Source organism: Peromyscus californicus, unplaced genomic scaffold (genome assembly GCF_007827085.1).
Source record: "Peromyscus californicus insignis strain IS unplaced genomic scaffold, ASM782708v3 Scaffold_17__1_contigs__length_78620276, whole genome shotgun sequence".
Taxonomy (NCBI): Eukaryota; Metazoa; Chordata; class Mammalia; order Rodentia; family Cricetidae; genus Peromyscus; species Peromyscus californicus.
In genome coordinates, this window is record NW_026294469.1 from 53,903,097 (window position 1) to 53,925,630 (window position 22,534).

At 46.1% G+C, this 22,534-nt stretch overlaps 1 protein-coding gene across 1 annotated transcript in view; it reads right to left on the reverse strand.

Annotated features, from left to right (window-relative positions):
* Alpk2 (alpha kinase 2) overlaps positions 1-22,534 on the reverse strand; it is a 123,353-nt gene that overhangs the window by 91,005 nt on the left and 9,814 nt on the right. The window contains exons 2-3 of the mRNA XM_052742327.1: positions 15,430-15,556; positions 12,313-12,430 (exon numbers count right to left, since the gene is read on the reverse strand). Of these exons, the coding sequence (XP_052598287.1) occupies positions 12,313-12,430; positions 15,430-15,538 (227 nt within the window). The 5' untranslated portion in view covers positions 15,539-15,556. The remainder of the gene's footprint in view (positions 1-12,312; positions 12,431-15,429; positions 15,557-22,534) is intronic.

Genomic DNA, 22,534 nt, shown 5'->3' on the forward strand with positions numbered 1-22,534 from the left:
TAACCACAGCTATACATCGTGATGCATTCTACAGCAGCTAATACAGTTTGGGACTGCTGCCCTGATTGGTCTCAGAGGTATCAACCAATTTATCAGCACAGTGCAGAAGACAGATTTTTATATATTTACATTTATGTAAAATAAGCATAAGCAAACTTATGCCTGGACTCCATGCCCAGAGATTCTGATTCAGAGGTTAAAATATGGGCAGGTATGATTGAACTGAGAACAGGAGAAGGCTGCCTGCATCAATGGGATGGCATGGGGAGGAGACCAATTCCAGAAACTCCTTCGGGTCACGGTCACTGTTGCTGTGATGAAACACCATGAACCAGAAGCAAGCTGGGGAAGAAAGAGTTTATTTGGCTTATGCTTCCATATCACTGAAGGAAGGCAGGACAGGAACTCAAACAGGGCAGAAATTTGAAGACAGGAGCTGATGCAGAGGCCATGGAGGAGTGCTGCTTACTGGCTTGCTCGTCATTGGATTGCCCAGCCTGTTTGCTTATAGAAACCCAGGGCCACCAGCCCCGGGATGGCACCTCCAACCAAGTGTTGGGCCCTCCACCATGGATCCCTAATAAGAAAATGTCCTACAGGCTTGCCTACAGCCCGATCTTATGGAAGCATTCTGTCAATTGAGGTTCCCTCCTCTCCAATGACTCCAGCTTGTGTCAAGTTGACTCAAAATAAGCCAGCACAAGGGGCTGTACATACCTGTAATTCTAGCCCTTGGTAGGTAGAGGGAAGAGGATCAAAATTCAAGATCATTCTCAAATTCATAGTAAGTTGGGGGCCAGTCTGGGGCACATGAGATCCTGTCTGAAACACACAACATCAGAACAGGGATTCCCATGTGAGTTGAAAACTGAGTTATCCCAGCCACAGATGCTGTTCTTCCTTGATGTCTGCTCTGAGGCCCATTTCCCTGATGCCAAGCCATCCTCCCACCCATTGCTGAAAATCAAACTGCGCCTCCTGGCTAGAGGTAAAGCTTAGACTCCCTCTAGAGCTTGAGTGTTGAGCCACCGCCCTGGGCCAGGGCCATTCCACTTCACCGTACACCCTGCTTTCCAGTGGAGGAGGGCAGGGGCTGGGAAGGAAATGTCTGCAGGGTCTTCTCCCTGCAGCCAGGCTGTGGATGGCCTGAGCCTTGCCTAGGCATGCCACGAGGAGAGAAGAGAGGACATAGCTCAATAAATAACTCCACGATGACATCTGTGTCCTTGCCTTGTCACAGAACCAGGCTAAGGTCGTCCTATTTTCTTAGGCTGTGTCTGTATTTTAATACCTGGCTTTCTGCTGCTGTCAGTGACCTTCATTGGTTTATTCAAAAGAGCTAAAGGAAGGAGACAGAACTCTGGAGATTTCTTCCCCCTCAACATTGCTATTGTCATCCTCTTCCTCCTCTTCCTCTTCCTCTTCCTCTCCTTCTCCTTCTTCTTCCATGCTGGAGATTAAACCCAGGGCTTTGTGCATATTTAGTACATGCTATCCCACTGAACTATACCCTCAGCCCAAGGTGTTTGGTTTTTCCAAGCCTCGTGCCTGTGCTTGTCATAGAAATAAAATTACAATACTAAAGACACATAGAACTTCCTTGTTGTATTTTCTATAAGCAGCTAGGGACATTTTAAAGTAAAGGAGGAAATCATTGATCATATATTTACTAATCCATTCTATAATTTATCCAACCAGTGGGTTGAACCATCATACAACTAAAGAGCTAGAAGGAAGCTTGGATCTGTGACCAGACCCGTTTGGCCCTCGGCCACATCTGTCTTTCTGTTATTCTGTTCTATGACACCAGGGCTGACCCCTTGTGGCTGAGCCACCCTGGGTCCCAGGTGGCTGAATTTTTGCTGTATCTGACCAAAGAGAGACAGGGAATTAGAGGATGGGAGGAAGGGAGAAGCCATCCTTGGGCATCTTCCCAGTTGTGTGTCTTTTGCAGCTTCGGGTCCCAGGGACCACCCACCAGGGGCCAACCTCTAGTCTGTGAGGAACCTAGTCCTTACTCTTTCCATTGTTTCTTCAGCCCAAGAGATGGTGGCTTCCTGAGGATGCTGATCTCTGGGTGATCTCCCTGTTTCTTGTTTGCCTCAATCCCTGTAGTAATCCTGCACTACATGCTTGAAAATGAGGTTTCATCTTCCCTCGTAGATGCAAAAAAAAATGATATATTTTATAGATGTTGGATCTGAGACCCAGAGAAGATGTGACTTGTCTTCAGTGACCCAGATGGGGAATGTCTATTATACAGACTGGTGTGTGTGTGTGTGTGTGTGTGTGTGTGTTGGTTACTCTTCTATTGCTGTGATAAAACGTTACGGCCAGGGTAACTTAGAGAAGAAACAGTTTATTAGGGATGACTGATCCAGAGGGATAAAAGTCCGTGATGGCAGAGTGGAGACATGGTGGCTAGAACTGGAAGCTGAACTGAGAACAGGAAGCAGAGAGCAAACTGGGGATGGTGTGTGGCTTTGAAACACCAAAGCATGTCCTAGTGACACACTTCCTCCAGCAAAGCCACACCTCCTAAGCCTACCCAAACAGTGCCACCAGCTAGGGAAAAAGCATTCAAACATCTGAGCCTATGGGAAACATTATCATTCAAATCACCACAGTGTATTAGCCCCTAGATAGAAAAAAGATGTTTAATTCCTAGACAGTTTCAATGGCCCTACCTTCCCATCTGATAAGGGAAATGAAATGTCTATACAGAGAGCTGAAATATAGGACAGTGCCTACTAAGGGCCACTAAAAATCATGCCCACTGCATGGACTCTGGGTGCCCCCAATAGAGAAAGTAAAGGTTTCCTGGGTAGCTTAAAGCAGGTCTAGGAAATGTATAGTCTGGTTTTGAAAGGAAAGGTGGCCTTTGCCTGGGACTGGGAGAGTAGAGAGATCAATTGAGACAGAAGAACTGAGAGAGAGAGGAAACATCCAGGTGTCCACAGGAAACATTTGACCATTCCTTATTTAAAGTAAGGGACAGCGACAGATGGGCACATAGGGAAATACCACCATTTACTATTCAATCAGGACGCTTGATTTTAATCAGCGTGTGTGTGTGTGTGTGTGTGTGTGTGTGTGTGTGTGTGTGTGTGTGTAGGCACATTCAGGGGTGCAGACACACGTGTGTATGGAGGCCAGAGGTCAGCCTTAGGTGTCAGTACTCAGGAGATGTCCACCTGCATTTTGAGACAGGAGTTTGCTAATGAGGCTAGGCTGACTGGCCAGTGAGCTCCAGAGACCCACGTCTCCACCCCCCCAGCATTGGGATTATAAACATGGGCCACCATGTCCAACTTTTTTTTAAACCTGAGTTCTAGGGATCAAAACCTCAGGTCCTCGTTTGAGCTATCTCCCAGGGCACATTAAAGAGTGCACAGGGATCATCTTAACACCGCCAAACGACGGACAGAGATGGGAATCATGCTGGAAAAACTGAAGCTGACCCAGGTGAATCAAGAGATACAGTCACCTGCCAAGAAACGGCGGTATCAAGACGGGGAAATGTTTTCTATCCTGCGCTAAGGGGTTTAGACCTCAGGCTGCAGTTCACTGGAAAGCAGATTAAAGATCCATTCAGGTAAGAAGGGAAGACAATTCAGTAAGATGCTCAGTACATTGTACACCACTGACCAGGGGTGGGGAGGGAAGGCTCTTGTTCTGTAGTGGGGCCTGCAGCCCTAATTGAGCAGAAACACCCAATTCTCAAATATATAATCAACACTACCTTCCCAGCATATGCCACAGGACTTGATGATGGAAATTTTAAAAATTAGCATAAGATTTAGTTGCTCCGATCAGGGAGCTGAGCTACTACTTCAGGAATGAAATGAGACCGTGCATGATTTACAAACCTGAGTGTCATCAAATTCCAAAAGGCATGCTGAGGCTTCTGGTGGTTAGCAGGGGAGAGGTCAAGGTGGCCTAGATCTTCGGGGAGTGCAGCCAGCACGGGGAACTCGAACCGAGTGGGAAGGATTAAAGTTAGGTTGTGTGGGATAGAAGGGGAGGCATTCTGGGCAGATGGGCCAGAGCAGTAGACCATGATCGGGTCATGTGGGGGGGTCTGCAAAACAACGCACTGGGGTGGCAGTCCCAGAAGCCAGGGGCTCCCACATAGAGCATAACACAAGAGACACAGACATCGGGAATCTCGTGAGAGCAAATTGTAGTTCAGGTCTGCTTTTACTCTTCACCAAGCGCACCCGGGGCTAAGGGACAGCAGCAGGTATGCCTGGGGTCACAGTTAACCACGTGCTGGGTGACACTAGGTAAGCTTCTTAACAGCTCTGGATAATAACCAAATCTACAGCACTGGGAAATGACACCAGGTTAAGGGACTTAACCGTTACAAAGTGCAAAGCAGGACCAGCCTCCTGGGTCAGTAGCTACCAGTCCAGCTGAGTATTAGAAGGGCTTTTAAAAATTATTTTTGATGTATGTTTTTGTGGATACATGCACGTGTGCGGACCTACATGAACATGTGTGCACACGCATGTGCAGCCTAGAAGCCAGCCTCGGGTGTCATTCTTCAGGAGCTATCTACCCTGTTTTTTAACACAGGATCTCTCTCTGGGACCTAGTGCTTGCTAATAAAGCTAAGATGGACAGTGGTCTGACGCGTTCCCAGCTCCCAGCTTCACCCTGATGAGAATGTTCTTCTCTCAGATGATTACTGCATCACCCTCCCTCTTCCCCCTCCACCTCTCTGCTCATGGTGCACAGAGAGACCACCTTCCCTGGCCCACCTTACCTCTACCTGCCTTTTTTTAAACCTGATACATCATATACTTGCTAGCTTGTTAGGTATCTGACTCTTCATATTACCCTTATCCCTAAAGATCCAGGACTCTAGTGTACATGAGTGAGTCACCAGTTTCTAGAATGGTCCCCGGCACATTGTAGACACTGAATGAATCTTTGTGTTTGGAGGAAAACCTTCTATCATTCCCATTGTGCTGTGTTCCAGCCTGCATGTTAATAGACTTTGTTTGCAGGAGGTTCTGGTAAGATGTGCTTTTGTGAACCATGTCATGGACTCGAGGCCTGGGAAACAGAGTGTTTAGGTTCCGAGTCTAGCTTTGATTCTAATTAGCTTTGTTACTTCATATGGGTCCTGAGATCTCTGAGCCTGGGCTGAGTTATAAACTACACCAAGGTGGGGACTGGGGAGATGGCTTAGTGGCTAAAAATGTTTGCTACACGAGCCTGATGACCTGAATTTGGACCCCCAGAACCCTCATGAAAGCTAGACATAGCAACAAAAAAATGTCTGAAATCCCAGCATGCTCCTGCAGGAAGACGGAAGATGGAGAGAGGGGGAGCTGCAGAAGCTCATGGGCTGTTGAACCTGCCTTATGCATGGTCTCAAACAAGGCAGAAAGTTGAGGACCAACACACGAAGGTGGTCTTCTGACCTCCACATGTGTGTTGTGACCCTTGAATACCCACATTCCTGGACAATACTCACATAGACTTACCCATATCACACACACATACACTTACACAGTTGGGGGTTAAAATGTAACAAGTGGGCCAACCCAATGGGATTTGACCAACAAAAGCGTAACTGGGGAGTAGGAGAGGTTGAGCATCGGTGTTGAGCGTCCCAGTACTGTGGATAGCAGAAGTCAACAATCATCAGTTCATGGGCTTCTCAAGTTTAACCATTCTCGTGAATCCCCTGAGGTCTTGTTAAAGTTCAGGCTTGGATTGGCTAGGTCTAGGGTTGGCGAAGAGTTTCTGCCATGCTAACTAGCGCCTCGGGATGCTGATGCTGATGATGCTGATGAAATCAATCAGCAAAGTCAGAGTTGCTCCCAGCTCTGTTGACACCACAAGCTCAAGAAAGGTGAAAGTCCCCTTATTAGACTTTCGGACGGCCAGCTGTCACTGGGCTTACTGCTCAAGCTGGGCTGCATTCCCGGTCATTGCCTGCAAGCTGCCACCATATATATATAAAACCATGACTGTTCAGAATCGATGTTGCTTTTAAAAAGCAAGCAAATAAATATCAAAACTAATTACTGGATCCAGGGAGGAAGGAGGAGAAAACCGGAACGGAGAACTCTCTCATCGCAGAGGCTGGCTTAGCTAACCCGTGGGACCCTAAGTTCCGTCCCCAGCACCCCTAATGATAGCGATGACGGCCATGATGACAAATATGGTACGATTGTAAAAAGCTGGCTCGGACCTGCTCTGAGCAAGGGGGAAGTCAATCCCAACTTAATTGCTTCTCTTTGCCTGCTGCTCTGTCAGGGCCGCCGCGGTGCCCGCTGTGACCAGTTTTAACTTCCTAACCAAGCATCCGTGTGTCAGCCTTGCCGTCATCTGGTACCCACTAGGTAAATGAGGGCAAAACAGCAGCTGTCAGGGGACAGGAGATAAACCGCAGGGGAACAGCGTGGCAGCTGGCCGAAGGCCGGCTGGAGATAACCGGCAGCTCTAATTGGAGGAAGAACGTCCACCTGCTGGGGCAGCAGCCCAGGGGATGCAGGATGACAAGAACAGAAAGGGGCAGCCACAGAATGGCCGAGGACTCCTTACCCTGCTGCTCCAATGATGACAAGGGCGGCTGACACAGTGGTGCTCTGTGGCGACAGCGGGGGACGGTGGGGCGCCTTTTAAAGTGAGTCAGTCTTCATAATGCCTTTAAACGGCCATCTCTACAAAATACTGAGAGCCAACCACCAGGAGGCCACCGTAACTCAAATCATATTCCCAGACTTGGGTAGCGAAGTGTGGAACAGCTCTTGCCCTCCCCCTGGGCAAGCCTCAGAAGAACAGAGGGAAAAAAAAAAAAAACAAACAAACACTGGCTACAACTGTAAGCAGGCCACAAAACTTTATTGATTGCCAACTAAGAGACACTGTGCTTGGTGCTGGAACAGACAGGACAAGTCTTAGTTCCCATGGCACTTCCAGTCCATGTGAGTCCCATGCCAGGAGGCAGAGAGTCACTATCAACAAAGTTGCAGATAAATATGCATCACTACTGGGAAGAACCCAGATGTCTGTAAGCAGGTGGACAGACTAATACGCTGTAGTACCTCTGAACACTGAAATGTGAGAATTCAGCAAAGGGATGAACTTACCATACACCAAACAGCCGGGATGATGCTTGAGGTGCTTATGGGGGGGTGAGGGGTAGGGGGCGGGGGTGGGGGGGAAGAAGACAAAGACAAGAGAACACACCATACAATCTCATTTGCAGAAAGTTCTACAAAAGATAAACCTGTCTATGAGGACAGAAAGCACACGGTTTACCTTTTCAGGATGGTTGGGAGGGCAGGGTCAGGAAGGTAGGAGGATTGTGAAGGGACAGAAGAAATCTCTTGTGGCTCCAGGAATCTTGATCACGGTCAAAGTTTCCATTGGGCTCATGCATGTATTAGCACTAATCAAACTGAACGCTTTAAACATACACGGTTTGTTATGTGTCAAAACATGCACATGTACAGATGTCATGTGCACATAGATGGTATACCACAGTGTATATTTAGTTAGCATGTATGTATATTGTGTCATGCACTACATGAAGAGAGAAGCAAGTCATGAAAAGCAGGCCATGCTGGAGAGGGGCGGAGCAGGTGCTGTTTTAATGGTTGGTTAGAGATGGGATCTGTGACTAGGTAATTTTTTAAAAAAAATAAACCTAGAGCTATGTTGGGAGAGACCATTCAAGAGAGGAGGAAGAGCATGGGTCGAGGCCATGAGGTTGGAATGTGCTATGAGACCTGATTCACATCCCTGAGCTCATGACAGCTTAGAACTCAGTTAATGCTCCCAGGGTTTGGACTCTCTGATTGCTCCAGCAGCCACATTCCTTCTGTGCACGAATCTTACCTAAGCAGACCCTACATTCTTGGCCTGAGCTGGGGTTTCCTAGCACCCACAGAAGGAGCATTTCCTCTATAGCAGCTCAACAGCCCACCCCAAGACTCCTGTCAAGCATTCAGAGGCATATTTTGACTCATCTTCTCTGAAATGCTTTGGCCAGGAAGCCTGGTCCCACTTTCACATTCTCATGACCAAAGAGTGACTATGTGTGTCTTACAGCACACAAGAGACCTCAGAGTAAAGTGTTACCATTTCCTCAGCATTTTCTAGCAACAAGCACTGTTCAAAAAACCTTTTCCATGTGTTTTAACTTTTTTAATGTTTACTCAACCCTGCAAGATAGGTGCTATTAGTATTTCCACTTTACAGGTATGGAAACCGAGGCAGATAAAGTTTAAACCACCTTCCCTAGTAAGAAGTGGGGCAAAGATTTGAACTTGGCCATCTGATCCAGAATGGCCTCACGGGTTTCCAATAGAGCGTCAGAGGATACTTCAGATCTCTAATTCTGAACCAAGGGGTCCCTGTCCACACTTTACTAGCCTGGTTTAGCCTGTCCCTGAACATAACCAGGACACCTTTTTTATTTGGCAAAGTGATGTAGACTGAATTGTGTCTACGACGCCAAATTAATGTGTTGAAGCTTTAAGTGTAAGTATAGTAATATTTACAGATGGAGCTTTTGGAAGTGATTGGTTTAGATAAGTTCATGAGGGTAGGACCGTTTTGACAAGATTAGCTCCCTTATAAGAAGAGACAGAAGAATCATGCTTTCTGCCTCTCCCCATGAGAGGATGGCCTTCTGCAATTCAGGAAGATGGCCCACCCTTTCTAGACCTTCACCAGCCTGAGACCTTGACTACAGAACACTAATCTTGGAATTCCCAACCTCCAGAACAATAAGAAACACATTTGTGTGTTTAAGCCATTCCATCTATGGCATTTTATTGGGCAGCCCAATCAGATTAAAATAAGCAGCATCAATCAGACCACCCCACATTCAAATCCCTCTCACAAGCCATCCCATCTCTAGGTGTGGCATGTTATGGAGAGGGTTCTGAAAAGGTCCAGAGCTCTGGCCTTCCTCTTCAGCTGGTTTGAATAGAAAGGGTTGATGTCCCAGGGTAGGAGGTTCCGGGACTGACCCAGTATCATAGGACTCAGGGACAAGGGAGAGGGCTAGGCAGGAAGTCAAGGTGATAAAGCCCAGAGACAAACTAAATAGAGGCACAAGGTGACAGCCCTACCACAGAATGAGGGTCTATCACAAGTCAGAAGAGGCCAGGAGAAGCTTCTAGGCCCTGGTGTGCAACAGAGAAGGACTGAAGGGTTTGGTGAGATGTCATCAGCTGTATGCATGAGGGAGAGAAAATATGTCTGAGGCTGCTAATCACAAAGAGACATGTTGACAACTGAACCCTGTCCTCCATGCTGTCTCTGTCCCCACAGTCCTGCAATCCCACTTAGCTTTCTCCTGAGTCCTGTCCCAGTCTCCACAGTCCTGCCAACCCACAGGCCTGGTTTGATTTCAGCTCTGCCACAAGCATGCTATGAATTCTTACTAAGAGTCTTGGAGGGTGTTGGCCAAACACTCCCAAGTGCTAGAATCCTGAGGTTTCTGCCTCAGTGAGACTTCTGCAGCCTTTCAATCTTCAGAAACTCTGGATTGTGACTTTCATTACAGAGGGGGACCAAGAATGTCCCTAACACTCCTGGTCTGCTCTCAGTCCTCAGGAGATGTCGATGGAAGGACCTTGTAAGAGACTGTGCATTTCCAGTGACTATTGATGAGTGAACCTTTCCCTCATTGTCCCAAGGTCTGAAGAGGGGCTCTCGGAAGAATATGTCACCTACCCGCGGACTCACATGCTTTGTCCTAAAGGGTTAACATCCTCACGAGAGCTACCAAATGCGTGTCTCCAGGAACAGGTGAGTAAATGTGCTAAGAGCTGACCTATGATCATTCTCTGAGATAGTCACCTACTGAAGTCACAACCGGGAAGTGATGATGGACAGCGAATTCTTGGAAGGGATCTATCACCCCGGAGACTAAATGGGAGATTCTCGTCAGACCCCCAGGACCTATTTAAGTAGGACTCTAAGCATGGTGACAGTAAATGGATATGAGGCACACCTTCTGAATTCATTCACGAGGAATGTCAGGGAAGCCCCATGCTGGGAACAGACGCCCTTTAAGTGCTAGAAAATTCTACCAGTCATCCTTAAGATTTGTTACACCTACTTAAGCACACAGAACACAGAGTTCACGTAATGCTTTCCAACCTTGGATGGGAACCATTGCCACTTAGCCAGGACATAATGAGATTCAGTCATCTTTATTTCTACCCAGTGAGGTCTTGATCAAACACGTTAGTGGTATTTTAACTCCAATAAGAAAAGAACAGAGAAGAAAAGTGCTGTTGATCCAAACTAGCTTTCTTTCCTAGCTCCAAAATGCTGGTTTTAATCTGTTCCAAATGTGTTCTTTTGGTGTTAATTTTTAATCCCAGCACTCTGAAGGCAGAGATAGAGGCAGGGGGATCTCTGTGAGTTTGAGGCCAGTCTGGTCTACATAGAGTTCCAGGTTAGACAGGGCTACACAGTGAGTGCCTCTCAGAAATAGAAAGAGAGAGAGAGAGAGAAGAAAGAAAGAAAGAAAGAAAGAAAGAAAGAAAGAAAGGAAGGAAGGAAGGAAGGAAGGAAGGAAGGAAGGAAGGAAGGAAGAAAGAAAGAAAGAAAGAAAGAAAGAAAGAAAGAAAGAAAGAAAGAAAAAAGAAAAGCAGTTTGAGACAACTTGAAATATCAATACAGACAAGTTAGCCTCAGTTTCTTCTCTTAATGTAGGAAATAATACCCTGTCTTTTGTAAGTGGTTGATGGTGACAATTCCACCGTTAGCTGAGTGTGCTCTGAGGTATTTCCTTGAAAAATGAAGATGTCACTAACTGAGTCACAGATTCCCCTAAACCTCATTCATAGTTAGACACTGAGGCCTTTGGGGTACCTAAGAGGGTTGAGGGGTCCTTGGGTGATTGTGCATAGAAAGGGACTGATGGTTTTCTCAGGGACTGAACGAAGTTCTTAGATACAAGCAACAAGCTCTGACGTTGAACTCTCAGACCAAAGTAGCTGAAGGAATGTGCTACATGTCCTAAGGCTCATGAGGTCTGTCTGCTCAGCAAAATGTAAGCAATGATCAAAGGGCTGGAGAGAGACTCAGTTGGTAAAGGGCTTGCTGTGAAAACGTGGGGACCTGAGTTCATAGTCCCAGCACCCATATAAAAAGTGGGCACCTATAGCACTAGGGAGGTAGGCATGGGAGAATTCCCTACAGCCTGATGCCAGCCGATCTAGACAAGTCAACGAGCTCTGGGCTCAGTGAGAACTTTGTCTAAGAATAATTAAGGTGAAGAAGTGATTGGGGCAATGATGCTTGTATTAACCTTGAGCCTTCACATACACCTGCACACACATGCACATGTACAAACACTTGTGTATGCCTCTATCTATACACACCGAGAGAGATAAACAGAAAACAAGAGATAAGGTTGAGAAATTACCAAAGTCTTAGATCTACCTCTAAAACAGCCTTTCAAATATAGCTCTGAGTATAAACACATATAATAATAAAACCTAGTGTCTGGGATGTAATAAATAATGTATTTTTTCTTCTAATAAATAACCACTTATTTTTATGTCTGTTTCCTCCGCTAGAATATGACATCACACAAGACTCAGTACCCCCTGAGTTTCACTCTACCAAAGGCTAAAAAGTTCCTGAGCTCAACGAATATAGTTACCTCTCAGTATCCTAGGGAGATCTCAGTTCCAGGATAGGCACCCCAAGGATGCTCAAATCTCTTTCCTATATAATATGAGGTCTTATTTGTACAAATCACTCCATGTTAATTCTAATGCCTAAGATAACATAAATTATATATAAATTACTCGTGTACTATATTACCTCGGCCAGTGGTTCTCAACCTTCCTAATGCTGTGACCCTTTGATGCAGTTCCTTGTGTGGTGGTGACCCCCCCAAACCATAAAATTATTTTCATTGCTACTTCATAACTATCATTTTGCTACTGTTACGAATTGTAATGTAAATATCTGTGTTTTCTGATGGTCTTAGGTAACACCTGCAAAAGGGTTGTTCAACCCCAAAGGGGTTGTGACCCACAGGTTAAGAACCACTGATCTAGAGAATGAAGATAAGTATGTCCAGTCACAATGAGATTCTTTAAAAAATATTTTCAACCCATGGTTAATTAACTCTTCAGATAATCCATTCATATAGAGGGACCACTCTAGTCACTGCTGGGTGCTTCGGCTGTTGCCTGCCAGTAACATCTAAGATCAGGACTCGAAAAGCAAATCTTTTGGCCTGATCTCATAGTAACCAGCCCAGCATGGAAGACAGAATGTTAGCGAACAGTCCACAGGAGCCAAGCCACTTACCGTGAGAGATGTAGCAAGTGAATATACTGGTTCTCAAAGAATTCATAACTGGAAATGATGCCTCTCTCATCTATGGCATGACCGTTCTTATACCAAGTCACCTCTGGCTTGGGCTGACCTGGTGATTCAAAAAAAAAAAAAAAAAAAAAGAATATTTAAGTATTTTCAGAAAAAGTTAAAAAGCTATAAATGGGTATTAACAAGATGGCCTGGGAATGAGCATAAAGGGATATGCTAACAAAATGTAGAATAAGCCGGGCGGTGGTGGCGCACGCCTTTAATCCCAGCACTCGGGAGGCAGAGCCAGGCGGATCTCTGTGAGTTCGAGGCCAGCCTGGGCTACCAAGTGAGTTCCAGGAAAAGGCGCAAAGCTACACAAGAGAAACCCTGTCTCGAAAAACCAAAAAAAAAAAAAAAAAAAAACAAAATGTAGAATAAAAATGCTGTCTCTAATCATAAAAAAAAATTTTTTAAATTAAATTATCCAAAATAAATTTTAATTCTACAAAACCATGATGGATGGTCAGGGAGATGACTCTGCAGATAAAGGCACTTGCCGCTAAAATCTGATGGCTAACTTTGGTTCCTGGATCCCACCTGGTGGAAGGAGAGAATTGACTTCCATAAGCTGGCCTCTGACCTCTGATCTCCAAATGCATTCTGTGGTATGCATGTACCCACCCCTACACACAAAATAAATAAATAAAGGATAAAATGCAATTATCATGGGCCAGTGGAGGAATTTAACCCACACAAGTAGAAATTTTGTCTTTCCTGTTACCTTGGGGAAGTTTCCAGTGTGTCCCAAAGAACTTTATCACTATTCTCCATGCCACCAAGAATTATCAAATGTGCTGTGTGTGCAGGAAGCGAATTTCAGGGTTGGAAAACAACATACATTCTGGATCCATACCAGGAAGAGTCTTGAGGTTTGTTTCTATATTATCTAATATTTGGCAAGCAACCCAGAGAGCCCCAAAGAAGTCCCTGTTCCTCCAAGGAATATATAGAAAGGGTAAGGAGATAAAAAGAGGTCAGGATGGTAAGAGTCAGAAAGACATGTACTAGCAAGATCTGAGAATACTCGGTCCGGCTCCTTGTCTGCATACCAAGGCCATAAATATGCTTTTCGGCAGCTCTGGGGTTTTTCTACCTTCCTATTCCAGTAGGTGCCTGAGCAGCTGCCCTCAAGGCCAAGAACACAGGCCCACATGCAAGGACACATCCTAGCCCGGCAACTTCTTGCCTCAACTTCCTACGGGCAGATGTAAAGAGTCAAGAGGAGCTTCCCTGGAAACCCACAGAGGAAGAGGCTGTCGGGCTTCCTTTCTGCCTGTTCTTCCCCCTCCCGAACCAGCTTCCTCCAGCCCCTGCTTAGGAAGCACTGAATTCCTCCTTTTGCACGTGTGTGGGGCTTTACCTGGAGAAAGCATGTGAAGTATGTGAGAGCTGGCCCCTGGGACCTTTTGACCTCTAGTTGTTCATTCAGAACGATCAGGGCTGGTTGTTCTCCAGTTTCCTGCTTGCTGCCAGGGTTTTTCCCTGGGCATAGCCTGAGCCTGAACCATCAGCCAGAAATAAGACATGCATAAGGAAGTGGTATCTTGTACCTTCTGGAAGGTTCTCCTTTCTCCTGGAAACCTCACCTGAAACTTCTCCTTCCTCCCTTTGTTTCCCAATGCTAAGGATGGAACCCGGGGTCGTACGCATGCTAGGCAGGCATTCTACCACTGAGCAATACTCCCCCACCCCCAGCCTTCCTCCCCTTGTTTTTGAATCTGTCTGTGAATCACTGCCTGAACCATTCCGAATGATCCAGCTACTGCGTGAGGACCAGTGACCAAGTTTAGGATCTGTCTAAACACATGGCAGTTCTCTCAGAAGACTGAGGATCAGCTTGGGTCTCTCCTCCTGTCTGAATGGTCATCGAGGAGCATTGAGAAAGCCACCAGCTATGGACTTGGAGAGGCTGAGTACGGATGGGTAGGGTACCCCAGCCTCCAGACCGAAGACAAGGTTTCATCTTGACGTCTGCAAACAGAGCGTAGTCATGTCTATGGCCACACTCCTCCTGTGAGTTAGGAAGAGAAGGTAAGGGGGTAAATGATTTCTGTTTGCCCTAAGGAAACACCATGGGTGTAGTGCCTTCGTGTTTTCAAGGGTAGAGATATAATTTAAGAAAGAAAAGAATCATCCAAATAGATTTAAAAAAAAAAAACACTTATCTGTCAAATTACTATTTTTATTCTTTATTTCTGTGTGTGCATGTGTGTATCTCTCCCTTTTCCCCTTTGTGTGTGTCTGTGTGTCTGTGTGTGTGTGTGTGTGTGTGTGTGTGTGTGTGTGTATGCACGTGCACACGCGTGTGTGTTGAGAATGCCACAGCACATTTGTGGAAGTCTGCATGAGTCACTTCTCTCTTGGTGTGGGACCCAGGGAACAAACTCCGGCTGTCACGTTTATACTGCAGATGCCTGTACCGTCTGAGCCATCTCTCTGCCCCCTTACTTTTAATGAGATCCCTTTACCTTTGGACCACTGATACCCAATCATCCGCTCCGAGTGCTCTATTCTCCAATCCAGGGGTAGTTCCCATCTTTGGCCTTACGTCCTCTGGGCACCTCTTGCTTTAGTTTTAAACTGTTCTTCGTTTACTAGCATGCCTAAGGATGGTTCAGTGGGAGGCAAATTTAGCCAACCTACAGACACTGTTAAAAGCTGACAGAAGAGCTCCATTTTATCAAGTGAAATTATTCAAGCTGTTCTTGGATGCCACAGCAAGTGAAGAGTGGATTGTCTGAAAACTAGCCAGTAGGAGGGCTGCTTAACCAAGAGCCATGGCATGAGGTTAGGAAAATCACTCAGCATCCAGAAGTCACTTGAAAAACATCCTAGAGGATTTAGTTGCTTAATTGATGACTCAGGAATAAATTTCTCAGGTAATTTTCTCAAATGGTTTCATTGTCTTTGAGCCAATAAACCTGGTCTGCAGAGAAGCATGGGGTGGGGGGATGAGCAGTTAGTCTAGGCTGAATAGCATCTAGGCTAGGATGAGCAGTAGTTAGTCTGAGTAGCAGCTAGTCTAGGGTGAGTAGTGGCTAGTCTAGGGGTCATTACCAGCTATCATGCATCGAAGCACGACATCAGACTTCTCTGGAACCTTCTGGGAAAGTAACGTTGATAAAAAACACAGCCTGTGCCTCTGGAGGCAGCCTGGATCTGTCATCCTTTCATGCCACGTGATCTGAAACACAAACAAGGCCACCATCACTGTATGTTCTGTGATTATTCTGACCTTTAGAATCCCAGGAGCCATGTGGTGTGGCTCTGCTGCCCAGCCGCAGTTGAAACAGTGGTGGAGGGTCCTCAGCTGCCTTCCTGGAACAGAGAGCTTCTGGGATGGTATGTCAAGGATCCCCCTTACACATCTCAAGACATTTAGAAATCTCCCTGATCTCCCCTCACTAGAAGCTCAGCATTCCACTTCCTTCGAGGGCAATGTTAAAGTGTCGCTTGTGGTGGAGTTGGGCAGCCCCGCTTGAGAACCACAAATTGAACAGTGATGGGACTATCCCAAGGCTATGAGAGCCCAAGCTGAGAGAAGAGAAGCCCATTTATCTGCAGTCTGGCTCTCTCTTCTTGCTATACAGGCTGGGAATACAGCTCACTTGATAGGAGTCTTTTCCCAGCATGCACAGAGTCCTGGGTTCCACCTCCAACATCACATAATCAGTCTGTAATTGCAGAACTCTGGAGGTGTAGACAGCAGGATCAGGAATTCAAGGTCATCCCTGGCTACACAGCAAGTTTGAAGCCAACCTAGGCCGGATGAGAGCTTATCTCAAAAAATACAAAATAAATGCATATATTTGACTTCCCCCAAAAGGAGTGGACTGCGTTCAAATGACTCTTGAGATGGGAGAGATGTTGAAATTTGGAAACTACCGACCCTTTTGAACACCCCAGGGGAGGGGAGGAACTGGGTTTGGACTTTTGAACAAGCATACCTTCTTTGGTAGACACAGGCATCACACTCTTGTTAGTCACCAGGTAATGTCAGGTCACTCAATGGATCTTAAATTAACTGGAGTGGTTGTCAGTACCCCTTAGATTGCATACATGAGGAATACAGGCTCAGGAAGTTTCATCCACATGCTAAAGATATCACAGCAAGTGGCTGCGGCCTTGAGGCTGCCTGGCTTCAGGACTTGCTGACTGACATGGGAGCAACACGGATCCCAGCTCGCACCGCTCTAAGGTAACCCTGAGAACGCAGGTGGGTCTGATTCTAAAGGACTTGTTTTTCATATTCTACCCACAGACATGCATCGGCATCTCCCACCAAAACTGTCCTTTATAGAGGCCTGAGATTGGAAATCACAGCTAAGTCTATCCAAACAGTAGGAGTCCGCTTCCCCTTTCAACCCTCAGACACCACGGAGCTCAGAAAGAGGGCAAAAACCGCAGTAGTATGGTGAGCAAGAATGGAGAAGAGGGGATTGGAAACTGTCAATGGTCAGTCCAGGGGTGCTGAGACCATAAGACAGCCTGGGTGTCAGCCTCTGAACCATTAACACCCAGTTTCCACCCTTTCCTCTTAAGTTTTCCAGACTGTCTAATACCAGAGAGGTGTCTGTCAGAGAAAGATTCCCTAGCATTAGCTAAGGGTCTCGCTGGCACCCACACAGCCTTCGATGAGCAGGAATATGGAGAGGGGACTTCACAGTGTGACAGGACCTTTGCCTCATTGGCAGGGCCCAGCTCTGGAAGACTGAGGAACTCCCTGTTCAAGTAGGACCAGGATATAGGGTAGTGGCAGCAGAGCGTCCTGCGTGACCCTGCCTGAACATTCCGCTCATAAGGGCTGGATGCTCCACCACTCACGCATGCCCTCTAAGGCCTCTCCAGCGACTGTTGAGGTGTGCAATGCCTCCTTCCCTTTAAGATGCTCTGTTGAGTTTAGAATGAGGTGAGTCCCCTCATGGAAACCCTTCCCTCTCTGCACACCCAGGCAAAGACAGTCCTTTAAGAGAACGTGAGGCCATCTTCCCTCCGTGTTCCGCAGGAAGCAAGTCTGTGCTTAAGCCTGAAGTTCCACAGAGTCGCTTAATGGGTAGAAAATGCTGCAGCGCGGAGGTGGTAGATGTTAGCATCCAAAAGCAAGAAGAGCCATGAACACTTGGACTCGAGGAGGAGTTTGGCATGCCTGCCCAGCGGCTGCTAGGATCTGCTAAGGGAAGTGGAAAAGAAGGTTTGAAGAAAGGATACCTTCTGAGTGTGAGTCCTTTGGGGATTTGGTAAGAGAGAGGGAACTGCATTTCCAATATTTTGGGTTACAGAACTTCTGTGAACATGGATGTGGGGACCCCTGAAGCATCTGGGGTCCCTGAACATGGATGTGGGGACCCCTGAAGCATCTGGGGTCCCTGAGTAACCCATTATATTTAACTCATATAAGAGTCAGGTGAGCCGGGTGGTGGTGGCGCACGCCTTTAATCCCAGCACTCGGGAGGCAGAGGCAGGCGGATCTCTGTGAGTTCGAGGCCAGCCTGGGCTACCAAGTGAGTTCCAGGAAAGGCGCAAAGCTACACAGAGAAACCCTGTCTCGAAAAACCAAAAAAAAAAAAAAAAAAAGAGTCAGGTGAGCCTATCTCAGTGTATAAGGCCAATTATTTGCACAGGCCAGCAAGAGAATTCCCCTGCAACTCCATTCTAGATTAGCTTACAAGTACATTTGGTGGCTCAGGAGTTTACACTGAGCTATAAGTGTGAACTATAGCTGTAAGACCCAGATTTAATTCCTATCTATCAGTCTTCCCTTACTTTTCTCAGGGTTGTTACTGGGACCACCCTGAGATACCAAGATCCGAGGATGCTCAAGTCTATTACATAAAATGATACAGTGTTTGCCCATAGCCTATGCATATATCCTCTTATACTTTGAACCATCTCCAGATTACTTACAGTGCCCAGTATGCCACAGATGCTATGTAAAGAGTAGGTAGAAAGTCCCATTTAGGGAATGGCAGGGGAGGGGAGTCTACTTTTGCAGCACATATACAATTTTATTGCAAAGTAATTTGGGTCTAAAGGTGGTTAAACTCACAGATGTGAAACCGGTAGATATTTCTTAGCGGTCATAGTAATGTGCATTGGGAAAGGCTTCCCAACTAGGTAGAAAGGAGTACCTTTGAAAGTTTCGAAATGTTTTGAATTTTGAAAATGCTTATAACATCTTTTGTGAGAAAGAAAATGCTTAAAGAAAACTTCAAGGCAAAAGTACAGCTCAATGGTTGGATATTTACCTGTCACGTCAGAGACCCTGGGTCTGATCCCCAACACAGAAAGACAGAAACAAAAGGAAAGAGGACAGAGGGAGGGAAGGAAGATGGGAGAGAGACAGACAGACAGAGACAGATGTAGAGACAGAGAGGGAGGGGCATTGTCAACTTATAGTAATGAATAGTCCAGAATAAACACAGAGCCGAGAAAAGTGAGTGGAGATGGGCCATCCTCAAGGTGCTGAGGGGGCCCACCATGCAGAGCAGGCAGGAGAAGCTGCCCTTGGACAGCAGGAGAGCTGTTCCTCACTAGAGGCTCGATCCCGCATAGAAGCCGGAGCTATAAATTTGGGTTGAGTTTGTTTGTTTGGTTTTGTGTTTGTTTGTTTTTTGAGACAGGGTTTCTCTGTGTAACAGCCCTGGCTCTCCTGGAACTTGCTCTGCAGACCAGGCTAGTCTTGAACTCACACAGATCCACCTATCTGTGCCTCCAGAGTGCTGGGGTTGAAGGCATGCACCACCACACCTGGCGAGATTTTTTTTTTTTTTTAACTTAAAGGTGTATTTAAGATTTTAAAGTGGCCAGGCGGTGGTGGCGCACGCCTTTAATCCCAGCACTCGGGAGGCAGAGCCAGGCGGATCTCTGTGAGTTCGAGGCCAGCCTGGGCTACCAAGTGAGTTCCAGGAAAGGCGCAAAGCTACACAGAGAAACCCTGTCTCGAAAAACCAAAAAAAAAAAAAAGATTGTAAAGTGGCTATTGCTCAGTATTACTGGCAGGATAATTTTAGAATTAGAGGCACACATATAGCAGTATCACAAACCTAAGTCACTTTTATTTTTTCACCTCATATTCCCTGTTGCTGAAGATCAGACCCGGGGGCCTGCACATGTTCGGAAGTCCTCCATGACTGAGCTACCTCCCCAGACCCCAATTTTTTATGGTATTTTGCAATAGTATGGCAAATTCCATACAGGGAAGGGACAAGGTTTGGCACACCTATGGACTTGTGGTTTCAAGGTGGAGACACTTCCTGTGACTTATTGACCCAGAGTGAAATTTAAACACCTCTGTAATGAGATAATTAATATACCACATACTTCACCCACTGAAGAGTTATGACTCCATGACTTTCGTTATAACTGGCTTGTGTAACCATCATCACCACAGTCGATTTTAGAGTGTGCCATTACCCCCAAAAGAAGCCTCACATCTCCCCATCTCCCCATCTTCATGCCCTGTCCTAGTCCACACGGCCTTCAGTAACCACCAAGTTCTGTTCTATTTCTGTGGATTTGCCTCTTCTGGACGCTTCGTATGATCAGAATCTTCCACTTAGCCTAATATTGTCAAGTCTGTCCACACTGTAACGCTTGCTGATGAATGTCATTACCAGGTTAGGCCAGTCTGCAATACTTGCTGGGAGCTACTGTTGGCAAGAAGAAGACTACCTTGGCTCTCCACATTCCTGCAGACTTACTCAATGATTCGGGGGAAATCTCACTGTTGGAAAATGCTCTCCTGAACAGGAGGCCATCCTAGGCTTCTGGACCAAACCTAGACTGCCGGGAACAAAGGTAGCTGCAGCCCTGCCTCTTACCTGGGCACCGGTATCGAATCTATTTCCTCACCTGTCAGCCAGGAGCGGTAACAGGGTAAGGATCAGAGCCCACATCGACTGCCTCCTCAGAGTGTTACATGGGTTAGCTGGTGTCACGGTAATGTGGAGGCTCTCCAGGGAGCCGGCTTCTTCACGAGTTTCCTTTCCTGCTGTGGGCTACCGCAGTGCGGCTGTTTTTTTAAAGTGACATGCCAATTAAGGGGTAAACACGTCTCCTGGAGCAATGCTCACTGGGAAAGTAATGTGCCGAGTAAGCTTCCTTCTTCCCAGGCCCACTGCTGTGGGTTGATTGGAAAGAATGGGCTCACAGAGCGGGGCCGGTGGTGAGGCCCCTGTGCGTCAGCTGCAGCTCCTCCACGGGTGACCACTTCCTGTCAGGTCTGTCCCCCAGTGAGGACACTGACAGTGGGTTTGACTCACGAGGTTGGGTTAGCTGCCACGCATCTCAGCCACTGGGCACTGACTGTTCCCTGAGGGAAAAGGACACTTAAGTCAGGCCGTGGTTCATGTTTCGTGGCTTCGCTGCGGGTGAGAATGACACATTTATCGTTCTGTGCTAGAGAGGACAAACGCGTGTGAATTGTTGGCGTTAGTGGAGGGAGTCATGGGGGGGGGGCTTCAAAATCAACCTAAGAAAAAGTATGTTCACTCAAAAGAGTACCAGGCTTTTCAGTCCCTCTCTGCTTTCCTTTCTTTCTCCTGTACGGCTCAGGGCAAGTTTCCTACTTTTAAAAAATAATACAGGCTTTTAATTACACAGATTCTAAATATAGACATTTATGCTCTTAAAAAGTACATATAATGTACATGTTTAGAGATGACTACCTGGGAGGTTTTATACACACACACACACATACACACATACACACACATACATACACACACACAACACACACATAAATACACACACATACACACACATACACACATACATACACACACATACATACACACACATAAATACACACACATACACACACATACACACACACATACACACACACACGCACATATACATACACACATACATACACACATACACACACACATACACGCACATATACACACACACATAAATACACACATACACACATACACACACACACACAATTAAACAAGAGATTGTGACTTAGGGGAGCAGTGAGGCATGGAGGGGTTGGAGGGGGAAGAGAGAGGGTAGAAATGATGTAAATATAGTACTATTTACATTTTTATAAAGGTCTTCTGAATAGCAAAATAACCATTGTGTGAGTGTGGTCTAATACCTGTGGCTTTGGGTTTAATGTCTGGAAAATTATAAAAATGATGTCTTTTACACAAATTGGCAGAAAGTATGAGTCTATAGGTTGGTTCTTGAGGGCATCTCAAACACTTGAAAAGGAACAATTTTTGTTGTTGTTTGGGGTTTTTGTTTTGCTTTGGTTTTTGGTTTGGTTTGGTGGTTTGTTTTATTTTATTTTATTTTTTATTTTTGTTTGTTTGTTTGTTTGGGCTCACCACAGAGAACTGTAAATGCAGCAGGGCTGCCGTGTGACGTGGGCCCAGGTAAGCTGACACTTGAGTGTCATGCTCTCTTTCGGGTATGACACTAAGTTGTACACGAAAAATAAAGACAGGAAAACAAACCTATGAAAAGATGCTCCACATCCTCAGTCGTCAGGGAGATCCAAACCAGAGCCCCAGGAGGGTGCGACCCTGCCCCGGGAGGATGCCACCCCCACCCGGGAGGGCTGCCTGTCAAAGAGCAGAAGCAGCCCCTGGCTCTCCCCAGTGGAGGGAAAAATAGTGAAGACATTGTGAAAAACAGTTTAAGTTTCTTTAAAAACTAAACATGAATCTACCTAACGAGCTAGCAATTCCATCTCCACAAAAGCCCCACACAAACGTCATTTGCAGAATTATTCAGAGTACCCAAAATTAGAAACAACCAGAATATCCAGCTGGTGAATAGATAAAGTGTGGCATGGTCATACCGCCGAGTAATAAGAGGAACGAAGGATGTGCATGGTATAACATGGATGAACCTCAAAACACTCTCAGTCAGACTCAGCAAAAGAAGTCAGACCCAAAGACCCACAGTATTTGATTCCACATATAAACATCCAAAGGATGCAGTAGGGACACAAGGACAGCTAGTGGCTGCTGGTGGGAAGAAGACTGATTGACAATAAATATATGTAAGTTAATGTATATATACACACATATATAGACATATATACACATACATACATATGCACATACACACACATACGCACATATATATGCACACATACTTACATACATACACACACATACACACATATATACATCCACACACATAA